The sequence below is a fragment of the Lethenteron reissneri genome, chromosome 34 (genome assembly GCF_015708825.2).
Source record: "Lethenteron reissneri isolate LAM-NWPU_2019-01 chromosome 34, ASM1570882v1, whole genome shotgun sequence".
NCBI classification, from domain to species: domain Eukaryota; kingdom Metazoa; phylum Chordata; class Hyperoartia; order Petromyzontiformes; family Petromyzontidae; genus Lethenteron; species Lethenteron reissneri.
In genome coordinates, this window is record NC_083812.1 from 6,588,999 (window position 1) to 6,604,732 (window position 15,734).

General features: G+C 47.2%; 2 protein-coding genes across 14 annotated transcripts in view; one reads left to right on the forward strand and one right to left on the reverse strand.

Annotated features, from left to right (window-relative positions):
- LOC133350615 (serine/threonine-protein phosphatase 2B catalytic subunit beta isoform-like) overlaps positions 1–5,404 on the reverse strand; it is a 58,962-nt gene extending 53,558 nt beyond the window's left edge. For all 8 annotated transcript variants that reach the window (XM_061565151.1, XM_061565150.1, XM_061565148.1 and 5 more), the window contains exon 1: positions 5,211–5,404. In XM_061565151.1, the coding sequence (XP_061421135.1) occupies positions 5,211–5,262 (52 nt within the window). In that variant the 5' untranslated portion in view covers positions 5,263–5,404. The remainder of the gene's footprint in view (positions 1–5,210) is intronic.
- A 3,286-nt stretch (positions 5,405–8,690) lies between these two features.
- LOC133350616 (phosphoinositide 3-kinase adapter protein 1-like) overlaps positions 8,691–15,734 on the forward strand; it is a 172,563-nt gene continuing 165,519 nt past the window's right edge. For 4 of the 6 annotated variants that reach the window (XM_061565152.1, XM_061565153.1, XM_061565156.1 and 1 more), the window contains exons 1-2: positions 8,691–9,148; positions 12,911–13,142. In XM_061565152.1, the coding sequence (XP_061421136.1) occupies positions 9,142–9,148; positions 12,911–13,142 (239 nt within the window). In that variant the 5' untranslated portion in view covers positions 8,691–9,141. The remainder of the gene's footprint in view (positions 9,149–12,910; positions 13,143–15,734) is intronic. The other 2 variants (XM_061565154.1, XM_061565155.1) reach the window with 2 other exon arrangements.

A 15,734-nucleotide genomic window follows, 5' to 3' on the forward strand; every position in this document is an offset into this window, starting at 1 on the left:
AGAATATAGCAACAATGTTTCAGACATTCGATTGAGCCATCTTTACAAAAAATACTTTGAAAATCACAGCTAAAGAAATTGGTAAAATACACAATGGTGAATGTTTCCAAAATCCTGTAAACCACCTTTCAAAATATTAAATTGTACTTCTATATATGCATGAGCAAGTTCGAAGTATAATTTGCTTTTTTTTAATGAATACACATTTCAGAGTAATGCAAAAACTGGATTATACCAGGGGTGAAAAACATTACGTGATGCTTTTAAACAGTAAAATATTGCTGTGTAAATAAATGTCATGGAACATATTGTATTTCACAGTGGTAAAAGATATCCAATAAATAAAATGAAAAACCTCGCATGGTCTCAAAATACTCATAAACATGTCACAGCTGACTAAACTAAACTTGGGGGACACTTAATGGAATAGTTAATAACTAGGCTAGTCTATTTAGCAAAGTCTAACTGCTTTATTAAAATATACAATTTTAGAATGTTACAGTTAATCACCAAAAGCTGTAGGCACTTTCACTTTATGATTAAGTAAATGAAAAAGTATCCAGTAATATACTGCTTATTTTAATTAAAGTAAAAACATTATGACGCAACACAATTGATAAACAAAGCACAAATAAACTGTAATCATGTACGCCAACTCAATGTGACTTCTAAAAATGTTGAGTTCCTTTATAAAACAACTCATAGTTTTGCAAATTGGGCCCAAAGATCAATTTTAAGTTGTAGGTATTGGCACTATTTTCATGGAGGACATGAGAAGTTGCCACCATTTATATGAAGAGGCAGCATCATTTCAAAAATGGCACAGTTGTTGCAAAGATTAATCATTAGTTATATTTAAAAAAAACTTTATTCAAGGTGCCACTAATCAATGATGCAATTCACCTCTACTATAATACCATACACAACAAATGGCCGTTTAAAAGACTGGGAAATACGAGAGGCAATTAATTCAATACAGCTGCCCAAGTCGTAAAATGTGTTTATTGAATAGAAATCTCACATGACACATATTGCTTGCAGTACTGTGTCAGTGGCGGTGTACACATTATAAGATGAAATGAACGGAGCTGAAATAAATAGCAATGGGTAAACACCAAAGACATGAGCACATGTTGGAGACACACAGTACCATGTATTACAAGTGGTTTTCTACATTTGCATCAGTCATTACCGACCATGCAAATCTCCATATCAGGCTGAAGGAGACCAAACAATGGTTGATCTAGGAGGCCGTTATATAATTAGGACCTCACTGATGGTCATTAAAACTGACGACTATCCATAAGTCTCGAAATACATCAGCAGCACCACCTTGTACACCACCACTATCACAATGTTACTACCTTCATCCCACCATAGTAGGTACTTGGTGAAAATCCAGGCAGAACACTGCAATTACCAATGCAAATCTCTAATCCCCCATGAAGGGACAAGGCTGATCGTGGCATTTCCGATAAAGCTCGAGTCAAATACCGCACGGATTTTGAGTGACGTGTGAAGAGATGTAGAGGAGAGGACATCATAGGTTTAAGGGACCATGTGCAATCCACAGGCTCGGCAACCAACACTGGACAACCAGTGACATACAAGGCATAAGAGCAAGGCTGCTGACCCTTATTACCTTGATCGAACCCAACTACTCAGAAGTTATTTCATGCCATTTGGGGTCAAGCCTCAACATCTACACTTTGTATGAGGACATTAACCAATTTCTAAATTACTTGTTAGGAACATGCGTTCTCGTCTATCCATACGAGCCCATACGGGCATTTGTCCCACATCGATCTCGGTCTCACATGGTACTCAACTGAGAATTCCCTTCAGTGACATTAAGACTCCTGCAATTGAAGCAATGGAATACTCATGAAGTACTTGCTTTTGAGCACTGGCTGAATCTGATGCACGTGCTATCCACTCTTGAACATCTTGGGGCTCTGTTGTAGGGCTTGCTAATTCCGTCCTTACTTTCCATCAACCATTCTCTTTCCTTCCCATTTTTCATCTCGTCATAGTCTTCATTTTCTCCCCCTTTTCTTTATCTTGCTCTTCTTTTGTGTCCGAGATCATAACTAAAGGCCCTTCTGTTAAATATGTTCATGCCAGTCCATTTTATTCCATCTATCATTTTCCTGTACTTAACAGAATGTTGTTCGTCGTTTCGTAAGTGGTACCCAAAGGTGACTAAGAAGATATACATGCACAATTCAACCACCTGACTGTATAACGGACGCATAACCACTTTATTATCAAGAGCTGTAGAGGTAGAAGGGAATGTGATGGTGGTAGAAGACCTCAGTGGGTGTGTGGCTGAGATAGCAAATGACAACCAAGGAGTGGGTGGACATGATGGGTGATCAGGATGTGTGGGTGTTGGTAATCAGGGAATGAAGGGGGTGGGTATACTGCAAGTTAACATGAATCATGCTTGTGATAATGAAGGGTTATGTCCGAGTTGAGCTCTAAGTGCAGTGTGTGAGTATGGAGGTGATAGGTGCCAGGAGGTGGTTAAGAATGTTGGTTGTCAATGGCAAAGATCGATTATGTGTTTGGTGAGTGACGAGCTGGTGACTGGTTTTATTAATTTTGTGATCCTAATGGGAGGCCAGAATGGTGATTGTGATTCGTGATTGGTGGTGGGTGGATGAATGTTGCGAGCATGGTGACCAGAATGGATTGGTTGGGTGGATGACAAGTGGTGGTGGGCTCCGAGGATGCCGACTGGCGTCGACCACGACAGGCTCGCGCATAACCATGATGAAAGATGGTGTAAGCAACATTTCCTTCTGTACGTTTTATTTAAATACAGTATCGCATACGCGTTTATGTTGTTGACCCTGACGGGGGGGGGGTGACCGGACAGGCGTTATACACGGTATGCGGCAGGTCCACCCTCGTGAGCTACGTTTGCTCACTAACCCACGCAGGACAATCCACGCCACACAGCACAAGCCACACACGGCAGCACAAGCCACACACGGCAGCACAAGCCACACGCGCAGCACAAGCCTCACGCGCAGCACAAGCCACACGCGCAGCACAAGCCACACGCGCAGCACAAGCCACACGCGCAGCACAAGCCACACGCGCAGCACAAGCCACACGCGCAGCACAAGCCACACGCGGCAGCACAAGCCACACGCGGCAGCACAAGCCACACGCGGCAGCACAAGCCACACGCGCAGCACAAGCCTCACGCGCAGCACAAGCCACACACGCAGCACAAGCCACACACGCAGCACAAGCCACACACGGCAGCACAAGCCACACACGGCAGCACAAGCCACACACGGCAGCACAAGCCACACACGGCAGCACAAGCCACACACGGCAGCACAAGCCACACACGGCAGCACAAGCCACACACGGCAGCACAAGCCACACACGGCAGCACAAGCCACACACGCAGCACAAGCCACACACGCAGCACAAGCCACACACGCAGCACAAGCCCACACGCAGCACAAGCCAACACGCAGCACAAGCCACACACGCAGCACAAGCCACACACGCAGCACAAGCCACACACGCAGCACAAGCCACACACGGCAGCACAAGCCACACACGGCAGCACAAGCCACACACGGCAGCACAAGCCACACACGGCAGCACAAGCCACACACGGCAGCACAAGCCACACACGGCAGCACAAGCCACACACGCAGCACAAGCCACACACGCAGCACAAGCCACACACGCAGCACAAGCCACACACGCAGCACAAGCCACACACGGCAGCACAAGCCACAAACGGCAGCACAAGCCACACACGGCAGCACAAGCCACACACGGCAGCACAAGCCACACACGGCAGCACAAGCCACACACGGCAGCACAAGCCACACACGGCAGCACAAGCCACACACGGCAGCACAAGCCACACACGGCAGCACAAGCCACACACGGCAGCACAAGCCACACACGGCAGCACAAGCCACACACGGCAGCACAAGCCACACACGGCAGCACAAGCCACACACGGCAGCACAAGCCACACACGGCAGCACAAGCCACACACGGCAGCACAAGCCACACACGCAGCACAAGCCACACACGCAGCACAAGCCACACACGCAGCACAAGCCACACACGGCAGCACAAGCCACACACGCAGCACAAGCCACACACGGCAGCACAAGCCACACACGCAGCACAAGCCACACACACAGCACCGTCTGTAGCGAGCGAGAGACGGAGACACACAGAGTGTGCGGGCGTAGGCGGGACACGCGTGCTGTCCCCAGGCTCCGGGCTGCAAACGGATTAAGGGGGGGACGGGGGACACGGCGTAGGCGGCCGAGTGCCGCAACACAACACCAACAATGACAGGCGAGCAGGGCTGCGCACACACGATTCCCACAGTCGGCCCTAAACACTTTAGGGGGCAAGTGCTACTGGGCGAGCGAATATTAAAGGGCAGCATTGTACACCAAGGGCGGTGGTGTGATCAGCAACACACACACAGCCCGGCTGCATTTGTATACCCAAGTGCTTGACGTTTTATACCCCACGCGAGGTACTTACTCATTTACAGCCGAGTCTACCTAGACGAGTCTAAATACGTCTTTCTGCTAACATCGACTGACGGCTATCCGTGGATCCTAATTCAAAAGCCGAGCTGACGGGATATCACCACAGCTCTCCTTCTTTCCACCACAAACGAACAAATGCCCCCGCAAAAGGCGCACGCACACACAACAGGGCACGAGCGAGCGCAGACAGAACACCACCGCGACCATCATCCTCATCATCATCGTCTCTTTTTTGTGTTGTCAGCAACGAAAACCAAAGGACGCCAAAACGCCGAGCAGCAAATGAAGGACCTCGACGCTATCACGCCAATTAAAACGCGAAGGAAAGCGAGGGAGGTGGTAGTGGTAGTGGTGGTGGCGAACAAAAACACCGCTCCATAAACAACGGCGGGCACCGCTCCCGTCCGCCCTGAGGCTCAGGGACGCCGCGACCACATTCCGCGTAGCGCATAGGCGCCTCGCTCCGTGTTGGCGCTCCCCATTGGCCGAGGGCGGCGGCCACGCGGGCGTCGCAGCCAATCACGCGCGACGAGACGGCTCGCGTCGCCCCGTGCGCGCTACGATTTTCAACCCCGAGGCGAAAAAGGCGAAGATGGGAAGAAAAAAAACCGCGAGCGCGCGGACGACGACGACGACGATAACGGCGGCGCCGCCACTCACATTTCACCACCCGGTCGGTGGGGGACAGCTTGCCGCCGTCCTTGGTGGACATGATGTAGGGGTGGGGTGGGGGAGGAAAGTTGCGCTCTGCGCTTTAACGATTCTCTCTCCGCTTCGCACCGCTCTCCGAAAGCGACGCCGCCGCCGCCGCCTCGCCAATTCAAAATGGCGACGCGACGACCACAGTGCGCGGCCGCGCGGTGACGTCACGCGCCGGCGGGATGTACCACCACGACACGCGGCGCGGGGGGGGGGATAGGTGGGGGGTGGTGGGGGGGATAGGGTGGTGGGGGGGATAGGGTGGTGGGGGGATAGGGTGGTGGGGGGGATAGGGTGGCGGGGGGGGGTAGGGGGTGGTGGGGGGGGATAGATAGGGGTGGTGGGGGGGATAGGGTGGTGGGGGGGGGTGGTGGGGGGATAGGGTGGTGGGGGGGATAGGGTGATGGGGGGGGGTGGTGGGGGGGGATAGATAGGGGTGGTGGGGGGGATAGGGTGGTGGGGGGGGGATGGGGGGTGGTGGGGGGATAGGGGGGTGGTGGGGTAGATAGGGGTGGTGGGGGGGTAGATAGGGGTGGTGGGGGGGTAGATAGGGGTGGTGGGGGGGGATAGGGTGGTGGGGGGGGGGATGGGGGGTGGTGGGGGGATAGGGGGGTGGTGGGGTAGATAGGGGTGGTGGGGGGGTAGATAGGGGTGGTGGGGGGGTAGATAGGGGTGGTGGGGGGGTAGATAGGGGTGGTGGGGGGGTAGATAGGGGTGGTTGGGGGATAGGGGGTGGTGGGGGATAGGGGGTGGTGGGGGATAGGGGCTGGTGGGGGGGATGGGGTGGTGGTGGGGGGAGAGGGGGGTGGTGGGGGGGGAGGGGGGTGGTGGGGGGGGATGGGGTGGTGGGGGGGAGGGGCTGGTGGGGGGGATGGGGTGGTGGTGGGGGGGAGGGGCTGGTGGGGGGGATGGGGGGGTGGTGGGGGGGAGGGGCTGGTGGGGGGGATGGTGTGGTGGTGGGGGGGATGGGGTGGTGGTGGGGGCGATAGGGGGGTGGTGGGGGGGATGGTGTGGTGGTGGGGGGGATGGGGTGGTGGTGGGGGGGAGAGGGGGGTGGTGAGGCCACACAAACTCTGAGAGTCACAACCCACAGTTGGACACCCTTAAGGAAGCGGCTTGTCCGGTGCGCGTGCTACAAAGACATCGAGGAGGCACTCAGTATAATAATATTCGGCATGTATAAAGCGTCTAAATGTAACGCCATCTAAAGGCGCTGCACAAGTGCTACTTCATGTGACAAAGGTTAAGCACTGGGAAATCACCAGTTGTCATCTCGCTGCCATTGAGGAAGAGTAATTTCCCGAAACGTTACCTTTTGACACGTGTGTTGAGTTTGCTGTTTGTACTCGTGCAAAAATGCAAACGCAGTATCGCAAAAATAAGTGATGTGGACGGTCTAGCACCTACCATGGGAATGTTGCATTTCCTCCCCCTGAGTCAGGGCCACCAGGTGAGATGCAGTAAGTGAAATCACGATGATTTTTATTGAGACTTGACCCAAGCCGGGTGGTGTAGAACACTACATTATCAGCTCAGGGGGTGCGGTAATAATCGCCCAGGTGCTGTCCCCTAATATTTTATTCATCTCGCACGGTCACATCCTAGGCTTTTATATATATCGCGTCTTCCTCTCGCCAAATCACATCTTTACGTTCACGATCTCGAACAGTTAGCGCTGTAGGGGCGGCTCTATCTTAGCAAAATGTATCCAACTCCAGCTTTGTTGTACGGTGATTGTCAAGGGGGGGCCCAACTCATAGCTTTGGCCACTAGGCGGAGCCAAGGCCCCCCCCTGCCCCCACGCTCGTTACGCTGCTGCCGAAGCCATCCTCCGTACGTTTCAAACAAAAAAGACAAAGATTCCCCGTGTAGCCTTAGCATATTGTAGGGGCAAGTGCTGTTAGCGAGCACACGAGGGGGTGGGTGGTCAACACCACGCCCGGCCGCCTTTGTCTCCCAAGTGGCGATGTTTACACATCGCACCAGGTAGTCATTTGAGGCTGAGACGACCTAGGGGAGGACCAGGACCGGTTCGGATAATCGTCACCGGTGTTGGCCGTGGGCAGGAATCGAACCCGGGTAGTCAGGTTCGTAGCGCTAACCACTGCGCCACCGCTCCCCACTCAACCTTTGTGCATTATGGCAAACATACGTCAGCAGTTAGTTCCCTAAGTGCATCATCATCATCTCTTGTCTTGGGTCACCATTACAGTGGCGTTTGAGCAAATGTGACCGACTGAGAGCAGCTGCAGTGATAGAGAGACAGACAACTGTTGACCGCGTTCGTCCTTATTAGGACTCATCAGTACAGAGTCGTCTCCAATAACACTGCCTCAAACATTAACACAGATTTCATAGGTAACTTTTCTAATAATGGCCCTTCGTAGCATACATGAACGAATGTGTTGAGTTTGTTTTGTTATTATGCTTGTACACCACTTGCCAATGCAGATATCATCACATATATTTATATAGTCAACATTGAATGGTCACTGCTGCAAAGTTTGCCCCTGGACATCATATGTAAACTAACCTATTTTTTTGTTTTACCAAGGTAAGACCCACTGAGGTATACAAATCTTTTTCAGAAGCGACCTGACCATAAATGATAGCTTAACGAAGTGGCTTATCGCGTGGAAATTTCTAGCAGCCAAATTGTCTCCAAACGCACGTTGATTCTAAATGTGGAGTGAAAAACGGAGGACACGGAGACAAATCCACGCGACCACGGGGAGAACATGCAAACTCCAACTATACAGGCGTCAAGGTCGGGACATCTGTGAAAAAAAGCTTCATAGCTCATCACATTCCTCCAGTATAATTACATATTATGGAAATATAACCCACGGCCTCCTGCATACCAGACGGGGGCGTTAGCATCTCCCCACTCGCACACTATTTAGCACTCCTATAGTACCGTATATGATGGGTTTGTCATGTCGTTCACAGCTTTGATTTACAGATTTCATCCATGCCAGCCATCAATTCCCCATAACCCCTTCCAATGCCTCCTCGTTGCAGGTGGGGGGGGGGGCAATTGTGGGCGTGGCCTGACGGGGAGGAGGGCGGGGCTTGACGAATGGGGTTCGATGCAGTTGCCTGCCCGTCGGCACCTACCATGTGGCGCGAGTTTCGCGAGGGGTGTTCGCAGTTGTTAAAGAACCCTTCGAACGCTCGCTCGCTGGAGTGGAGTAGGAGGAGGAGCTTGTCCGCGGCGTCAAGGAGGGAGCGCGCTCGCCGTGTCCCCCACGTGCCAGCAGGGGCCAGCGCGGTGTGGACACGCTGGGCGCACGCACGTGTTGTGTAACGAAGCAGTACACGGGGGACTGGGCCCCCTACCCACCCACCCACATCCACCCCGGCCCCCCCCACCCCGTTTAAGAGTACACGCTTGCACAGATTTAGTACACGTGGTTTGCCAGTGGTCACTTTGACTTTTTGTTTTTTTTTGCTGAAAGGAAATTATGAACGTGGTTATATTTTAACGTGAAATGCAGCGTTAGATATGGGATTTTTTTTATTGAGTTGAAATTTTTTTTCGTGTTAGTTACAAATTTGATCGTGAGGTTTTTTCCCGCAAACAGTAGCAGTGATTTTTTAAAAAAAATTTGCACATTTTTGTTGGCCTATACTTTACATTTAAATGTGACCAAAACCAGGAAGTTGGCATTCCACCAATGCACTTGGCTAAAATCTTGCCAACCAACTCGTCGTGAGCGGGGAATTTCCCGACGTTTGCGCTTAATGACACAATTAAGCTCATGGTTACAGAGTACACACATATCCAAGCGCCGTGGTGTTTGTTTTAATACTTCAAGAGATTAAGGGGGAGATTGAGAAATAACTACGACAAGAACCAACAAGAACCAGGAACAACCAGACGAATGCGAGAATGGAAGGTACCGGTTGCAGTCTTATCGAGTGTGCGACTTTCTAAATGGAATGTTTTAATTATTGAAAGTATAGGGTAGGGGGGGCTTTGACTTTAATTAAGAGTATGGTTTGGTATTGACATTTTGTGTAAAGGGTTCGCATGAATCACCGGGGTCTTGTAGGTTAAAATAAAAGTATTGAAACGGAAACGTCACGTAAAGATGCTTCAGTCTACAGTAATAGCCAAGGCACGACTGCATTTCAAGCGAACTCGTTAATAACTTATCTTTAAAGTGAGATACTCTGTGACGTGTGTTGCCAATACTCGCACGTAATTGTATGAAACGTAAAAAAAATGTTTTTTTCCCCTCTTAAGAGTTTGTAATGTTACGTCTATGCGGATCGATACATACAGCAGCAGACAACATTGTCCATCAATATCAGACGCAACCATGTATCATCAGAGTAGAATCTACAGATGTACGAAGTATAATGGGAACATTTGTCAATGTGGTGATGCAAAGCGTGCTGCCCTTTTTAATGAAACCATAAGTGATAGGTGTTAACTAAGTTTGCTTGGTGTTTTAGCATTCCAAAAAACACGATCGTTAACCATGGGTTTTCCCCCTTTACGCTGCGATACAATGTACATCACTCACATCATTTGTATTGATCTGTTTTGGAGGTTGAGTTGCCACATTTTTCACCTTTGGGGTGGTAGGTCGTAAGGGTTTTTTTGAAGGCTCAAATCTCGCCCACTCATAACGCAACACCAATTACTGGTGGCAATTACAGCACAGTCAGAAAATGCTACTTACTATACTTAAAAAAACTAAGTTTACTGGCTCCACGCTCTTTTGAGCATTTATTTGTGCTGTTGCACCGAGAGAAAATTCCAATGTCCACATGGCAATTGTCAATTCATTACACTGTGTAACAAAAACATTTTTTTCGTTCCTGGGTAGTAAGTGTTATTTTCTAATTGCTTATGCCTAGTACAGAACATGGTTATTATTCCCCACAAACTTTACATGTGACCAGAACAGTGATGTTTTTTTAATTTACATATTTTCAATGATAAAACGTATGCATTTGTGTCATTGTCATAAAAAAAAATTATCCAGCAGTGGAACTGCTGAACCAGCTGATCCAGCAAGATCGAAACGTCGTGATATATTATTTTTCGTTTTATTTTTCTACCTATGTGACTTTACCGAAAGAACCAAAGAGTATGGATTCCTGTAGTCATGTATGGATTCCAATCAAGATTGATGAGTACTTATGGTTTGCCAACTTTGAAATGGAGAGTTGAGTATCATCAATTTTTTTAAGCGGTGGTTCATTTTGAAGGTGGCTATTATGTTGTGTTAAAGGTGGATGTTATTTTTCCAATTGGTTATATGTTTAAAAGAGCAGTGGGCTCAGAATGGAGGCTTGTGGGACACCATAGTACAGGAGTTTCTGAGATGACAATCCAGATATGGAAACGTAGACGAAGCGATTTGAGAGACAGGAGTAGAACCAGGAGAGAAGTGTTCTGCAGATAGCGACAATGTTTTGGAGGCACTCCAGTGGGATGGAATGGTCACTGGTGCTAGAATCAGCAGTGAAGTCTAGGATAATCAGAAGTGAAAAGTTTCCACAATCAAGAGGAGAGATTAACAGTGAAATTGAGTAATTTAAGATTAATGGTCCTCATTATAATCAGCCATGGTCAATCCACTGCTTTACGGAACTGTCACCATCTCTCACAATCTTGTAATGTAATAGTTCACCTAGTACCTGCACATGTGCTGAATTTATCGCTCCATATCCACAGCGGACTGCCACTACATCATTATTCTTGACCATCGGTCATTATACCTTCTAGCGTTGTGTCCTGCCATAGTCCACTTATTTTTATTAACAGTTTGCATGATGCTGATAACCTGCATATGTTCTGTCATACAGTACACGTTACTATTTCTTGCTTATCAATTGCATTCCAAGAATGCATTTCTCCACGCTTCTTTTGGCAATTTGCATTTAGCATTCCATTTTTTGTCAATAATGACCATGTTTCTAAACAGAATCTCAAGAGATATGTTGTACTGCTGTAATGTTGCTTCCTTTGGTAGAGTTTCAACTCACTGTGCTGATCTGCATGTGTCCATCCATTGCCCATATTGTGGTTAGGCAACCAACATGATGGGATGTTTTATTGTCAGTAGAATACTCAGTGATTTTTTTTTTATTCCAGCAGATTCATAATAAAACAAAGCTTTTACAGGACATTCCGTTTTTTTTAAGTGACACACTGCTGGCACATTTGTGGGATACGGCACGCCTCTAAGAATGTGCAACTGTTTCAAATGTAATTTAATTGAATATAACGGGAATAAAAAATGTAACGTGACGCACAAAATGTTGGCAAATATGAAACTGCCCTTTTTTACCATAATGCTGTCCTTGACTAAATTTGAAGTGAAATGCAGATTTGTGTTTATCTCAGGAATCTAAACATTTTTTGAAAACATTGTAAGGTATATTTGTGATATGGATCACAGTATTAAATTATTGGAGCGTTTAACACATGGTGTTTGTGTACTGATAATAAAATATTAGCAAGAGGAACCCTTCATTTGGTGGCAACTTTATTTCTGCAGATAGAGGAAATACTGCACTGTATTTTAAGAAGGAAGCATTTTTGTCTCCAACTTCCCATGGGGTATATATATACTTTTTGTACAACCTCTAGACTTCCATTTTACTATCCATATGTCATAGATGTATGATGCTCTTCTTCTCAGGTATGATTCATATAGGTAATTGAAGAAGTGATACGTTGATGTACACCAACATATGTCTGCTGTGGAAATCTCCAGAATGAAAATTGACAGCCCATGGCAGATCACTCGATCTCAAAAACAGTAGTGTGAAGATGGCCTGTCACTTAGGGGGTGCAACAGCCATTAATGAATCAATCAAATCCTTTAGAACACAACCAGCCCTAACTGTCCACGTACCCCTACCAGCATATACTTTGAATAATTCGTGAAAAACTTACATCTTAATTCCACGTATTGAACACGTAAGACATATGTCTAACACTATAATGTAATGACGGTTTACTAAATATTTTGCAATTTAACGTAGCACTGCATGAGCCTACCCCACGTCACGTCGTGATTGTCTCGCATAGCCCCTGGGGTTTGCACGGCGTGTGCCACGCGTGTGAGGGGCACCCGCGAGGTGGCCTTGGGGACGTGTCGCTATCGTCATGGGGGGTAAACGACACGTAAAAAGTAAGCACGTTCTTTTAGTAAATTGTGAAAAATCAAACTGTGCAGTAATCGTAAACACACATTGCCTATAATATATCTTTTATCCCGATTTGTAATGGGGGGCAGGGGGTACGAAGCAAAGAGTTGAACCACTGTTCTAAAGGACTGGTGGCGTGGCACAGATTCGTGTAATGAACCAGGTACCTGAGTTCAATTCCTGGCCATGGCTAACATCCAATGCCAGACATAGAGCTGGTTCTGACCCTGCTCTTTACCAACTTAAGCTGATCTGTGTGGTGAGGTATGGTCGAACAGCCCCTGTAAACGACATTTGCAAAACACATCACCTGGTTATGCATTACTGTCGAGCAAAAAAAATAGATGTAACGAGTACATATTCAGTGCGGATATCAGTCCACCGAGCAGCTCCAAGGAAACACTATTTTTGCTTCAAGCATTCACCATAAAATCCTGCTTATCTGAGTTACAGGAAGTTGTCTCTCTTTTCTGTCTCCGTGTTGACAGGGACAGGCAGCTCTTCCGTGGTCATCCTGTTTGACGAGAATGGATACCAGTGGGGCGACTACATGGTCCAGTTATTAAAAGCGAAACAAACATGCCTTCGCTGCCGCAAAATATCGCTCGACGGCACGCCGCTGTCACGTGGCGACTCATCCGCCATCGGAACCGCTTCCTGCCGTCTGCTAATACTCACGGACGGCCTGATGGAGGGCCTCACAGACTGGCCCATGACCAGGTACGGCATTACCGTTTGCGGCATCTCTCCCTTTGCCTCTTCCCTGACGGCCGCTGATTGATGTTCTCCTTATTTTGGTGCCATCAACTTCTGGTCACGTACAATTGTTCTCCATTTTGTCCCCGGTGGTGGTAATTGCCCAAGTTGCCAGTTGCTTCATGCAGACCTGGTTCGCGCTCCCCTCGGATGGGGTGGACCAGTAGAGCGGCAGAGTGGGCCAACAGAGCAGCGATATACCGCTAAGGAGAGGCTGGGCCAAATGGACATTTGGTTTGGCAGTGCCCACCCAAGCACCCCCTAGCCCCAGCCCTGGCTATAAATGTAACCAACAGTTTCAGTAGAAACTAGGGTTGTCACCCGTGTGTGGCTAACCATCGAACAAAGAAGGTCACTGCATCGCGCGCTTTCAGATGCACTTCTGCGGTCCTTTGGAATGCTCTTCATTCCGATATTAGGAATCTGCTGGAGCTATACACTTTTCAATCTAGATCGAAAATTCATTTCTTGAGAGCTGCATTTTGTGTTTAGTTTGTTGCCCTACCCCCGCACCTCTGATTAGCACGGTTGGCTACGTACGGTACAAAAGAAGTTCAACATAAATAGAGTACTGTAGTATGGACGGTTAATATTTCAGATGGTTCTCCTCAGCATTGTTTTGACTTGTCTCTCTAAATATCTTGCGAGACATTGACGCCATTGTCCCAAACGCGTATTTATGACTTTGAAGTACAATACATTCGTTCATGTTTTATTAAATTTAAAAGCCTAGGTGCAAACCACAGGTGATTTAACTGATGTGTGGAATGTGGAGGCAAAATGTGATGTGCACCATCGCTGGGCTCCCTAGCAGACATGTGTTGAATGTAAGCACCACCTGATTGGGGATGCTACCTTGAAGCCAATGACTCAGGTTTCCACTTATACTGTACCAATAATCTCCAATGTGTGTAACAAAATAAATAAGCCTGACAATGCGGCTCCTTAGCATATCTGTCTCTCCACATGAGTGCATAATTTCAACAGTGGTTCAACACAATCAAACACTGGGCTGGCTTTGACATAGTGTCTCATCAGCAGACTCTAGCTTGCTTGAACCAATGTAGCTGAGATTATTGAAATGATGCACTCCCAGAAGGTTATGTGGCTGATGGGTTTGTGTAAAAAGTATTGGATTTTCACGTGGAGGGCCAGATATATGCGAATAAGGCATATTGTCTGCTTATTTATTCTTACATATATTCCCCACAACGATGCTTAAGGTTATTTTGCGTTATATATACGAATGTGTGCAGTTTGAGACTGATAAACTCAAGGTAAAGCTTGAAGCAATAAGTTAATCTGAAGATCTAATTGCTTCACCTTACCCTTGATTGACCCCTTGAGAATATCCCTTCTTCCTCATAGCTACTATTCTAGTCCTCTTTCGATCAGAGCTGTTTTGACAGTTTTAACTTCATCACTCTCACTTGAAAATGCTCTTTTGTTAGAATTGACCAGCACGATACCCTTCATGAAGGAGTCATGTTCGCGTGAGAGGCAGTTTAAATCGGCTTTCAAATGTAACTGGGACAAGAGCACTTCAGATTAAAATTTTCAGGAAATATATCAATGACTGGACTAAATGGAAATTAGTTTTTTTGTTACAATAAAATGGAATCCTTTCACTTTTTAGTTATTTACTACTAAGAATGTGTTTTTCTCTGCCACAATGGAAGCTCAGATTTGAAATTGAAATACTGTCATCATTTTTAAATAATCCACTCGTGGTTACAGCACACAAGTGTTCAGTATTGCCATAGATGCCCGGTGTGCATATGAAATACAAAGGCAAATATCTCCCGTATAGCCTTAACAGACTGTAAGAGCAAGTACTGTTTGCGAGCACCTATAAAGGCCGGCGCTGCGGCATACGAGGAGCTAGGTGGTCAGCACCAGCCTTTGTCTCCCAAGTTGTGATGTTTACACACTACACCAGGTACTCATTTGAGGCTGAGTCAACCCAATTTAGGGGAGGCCCAGGAGCGGTTCAAATAATCGCCAATGGTGTTGACTGTGGGCAGGAATCGAACCCGGGTTACCGGGTTCTTAGCGCAGCATGATAACTCCTGTAAATATACCACGCATGAAATAGCACACATACACAGACTGTGCAGTCGCAAGGCTCCCACCAGACTGATTTATACACACATTTAATATGAAAATAGAATAAAATCTAACTTTCAATAATTGGTTTACCTTATATGCAATAACATTATACGTTTGCATGTGAAGGTCTGATTATGGAATTACGTTCGGTACATGAACTAGGTGGTGGAAGTGTTATGATGAAGGTATTTTATCGTACTTTGTTGTGCTACTGATAGTCACCAAATGCTGTTAATTTTCTCCCTAATGCAGCCACATCGGGCGTTTTCCTCTGTTTTCATTTAAATAAGAGGAATGATTTAAATATCGGTCAAGTCGCCTTTCTGTTCATTTACAGTGTCACATTGTGAAATAAACTTCTTGTGCCATCTGTTTTTACGCTTACACGATACACAGACACCACAACTGCACCTCTGTTTAGCACTGTTGGCTACGTACGGTACGAAA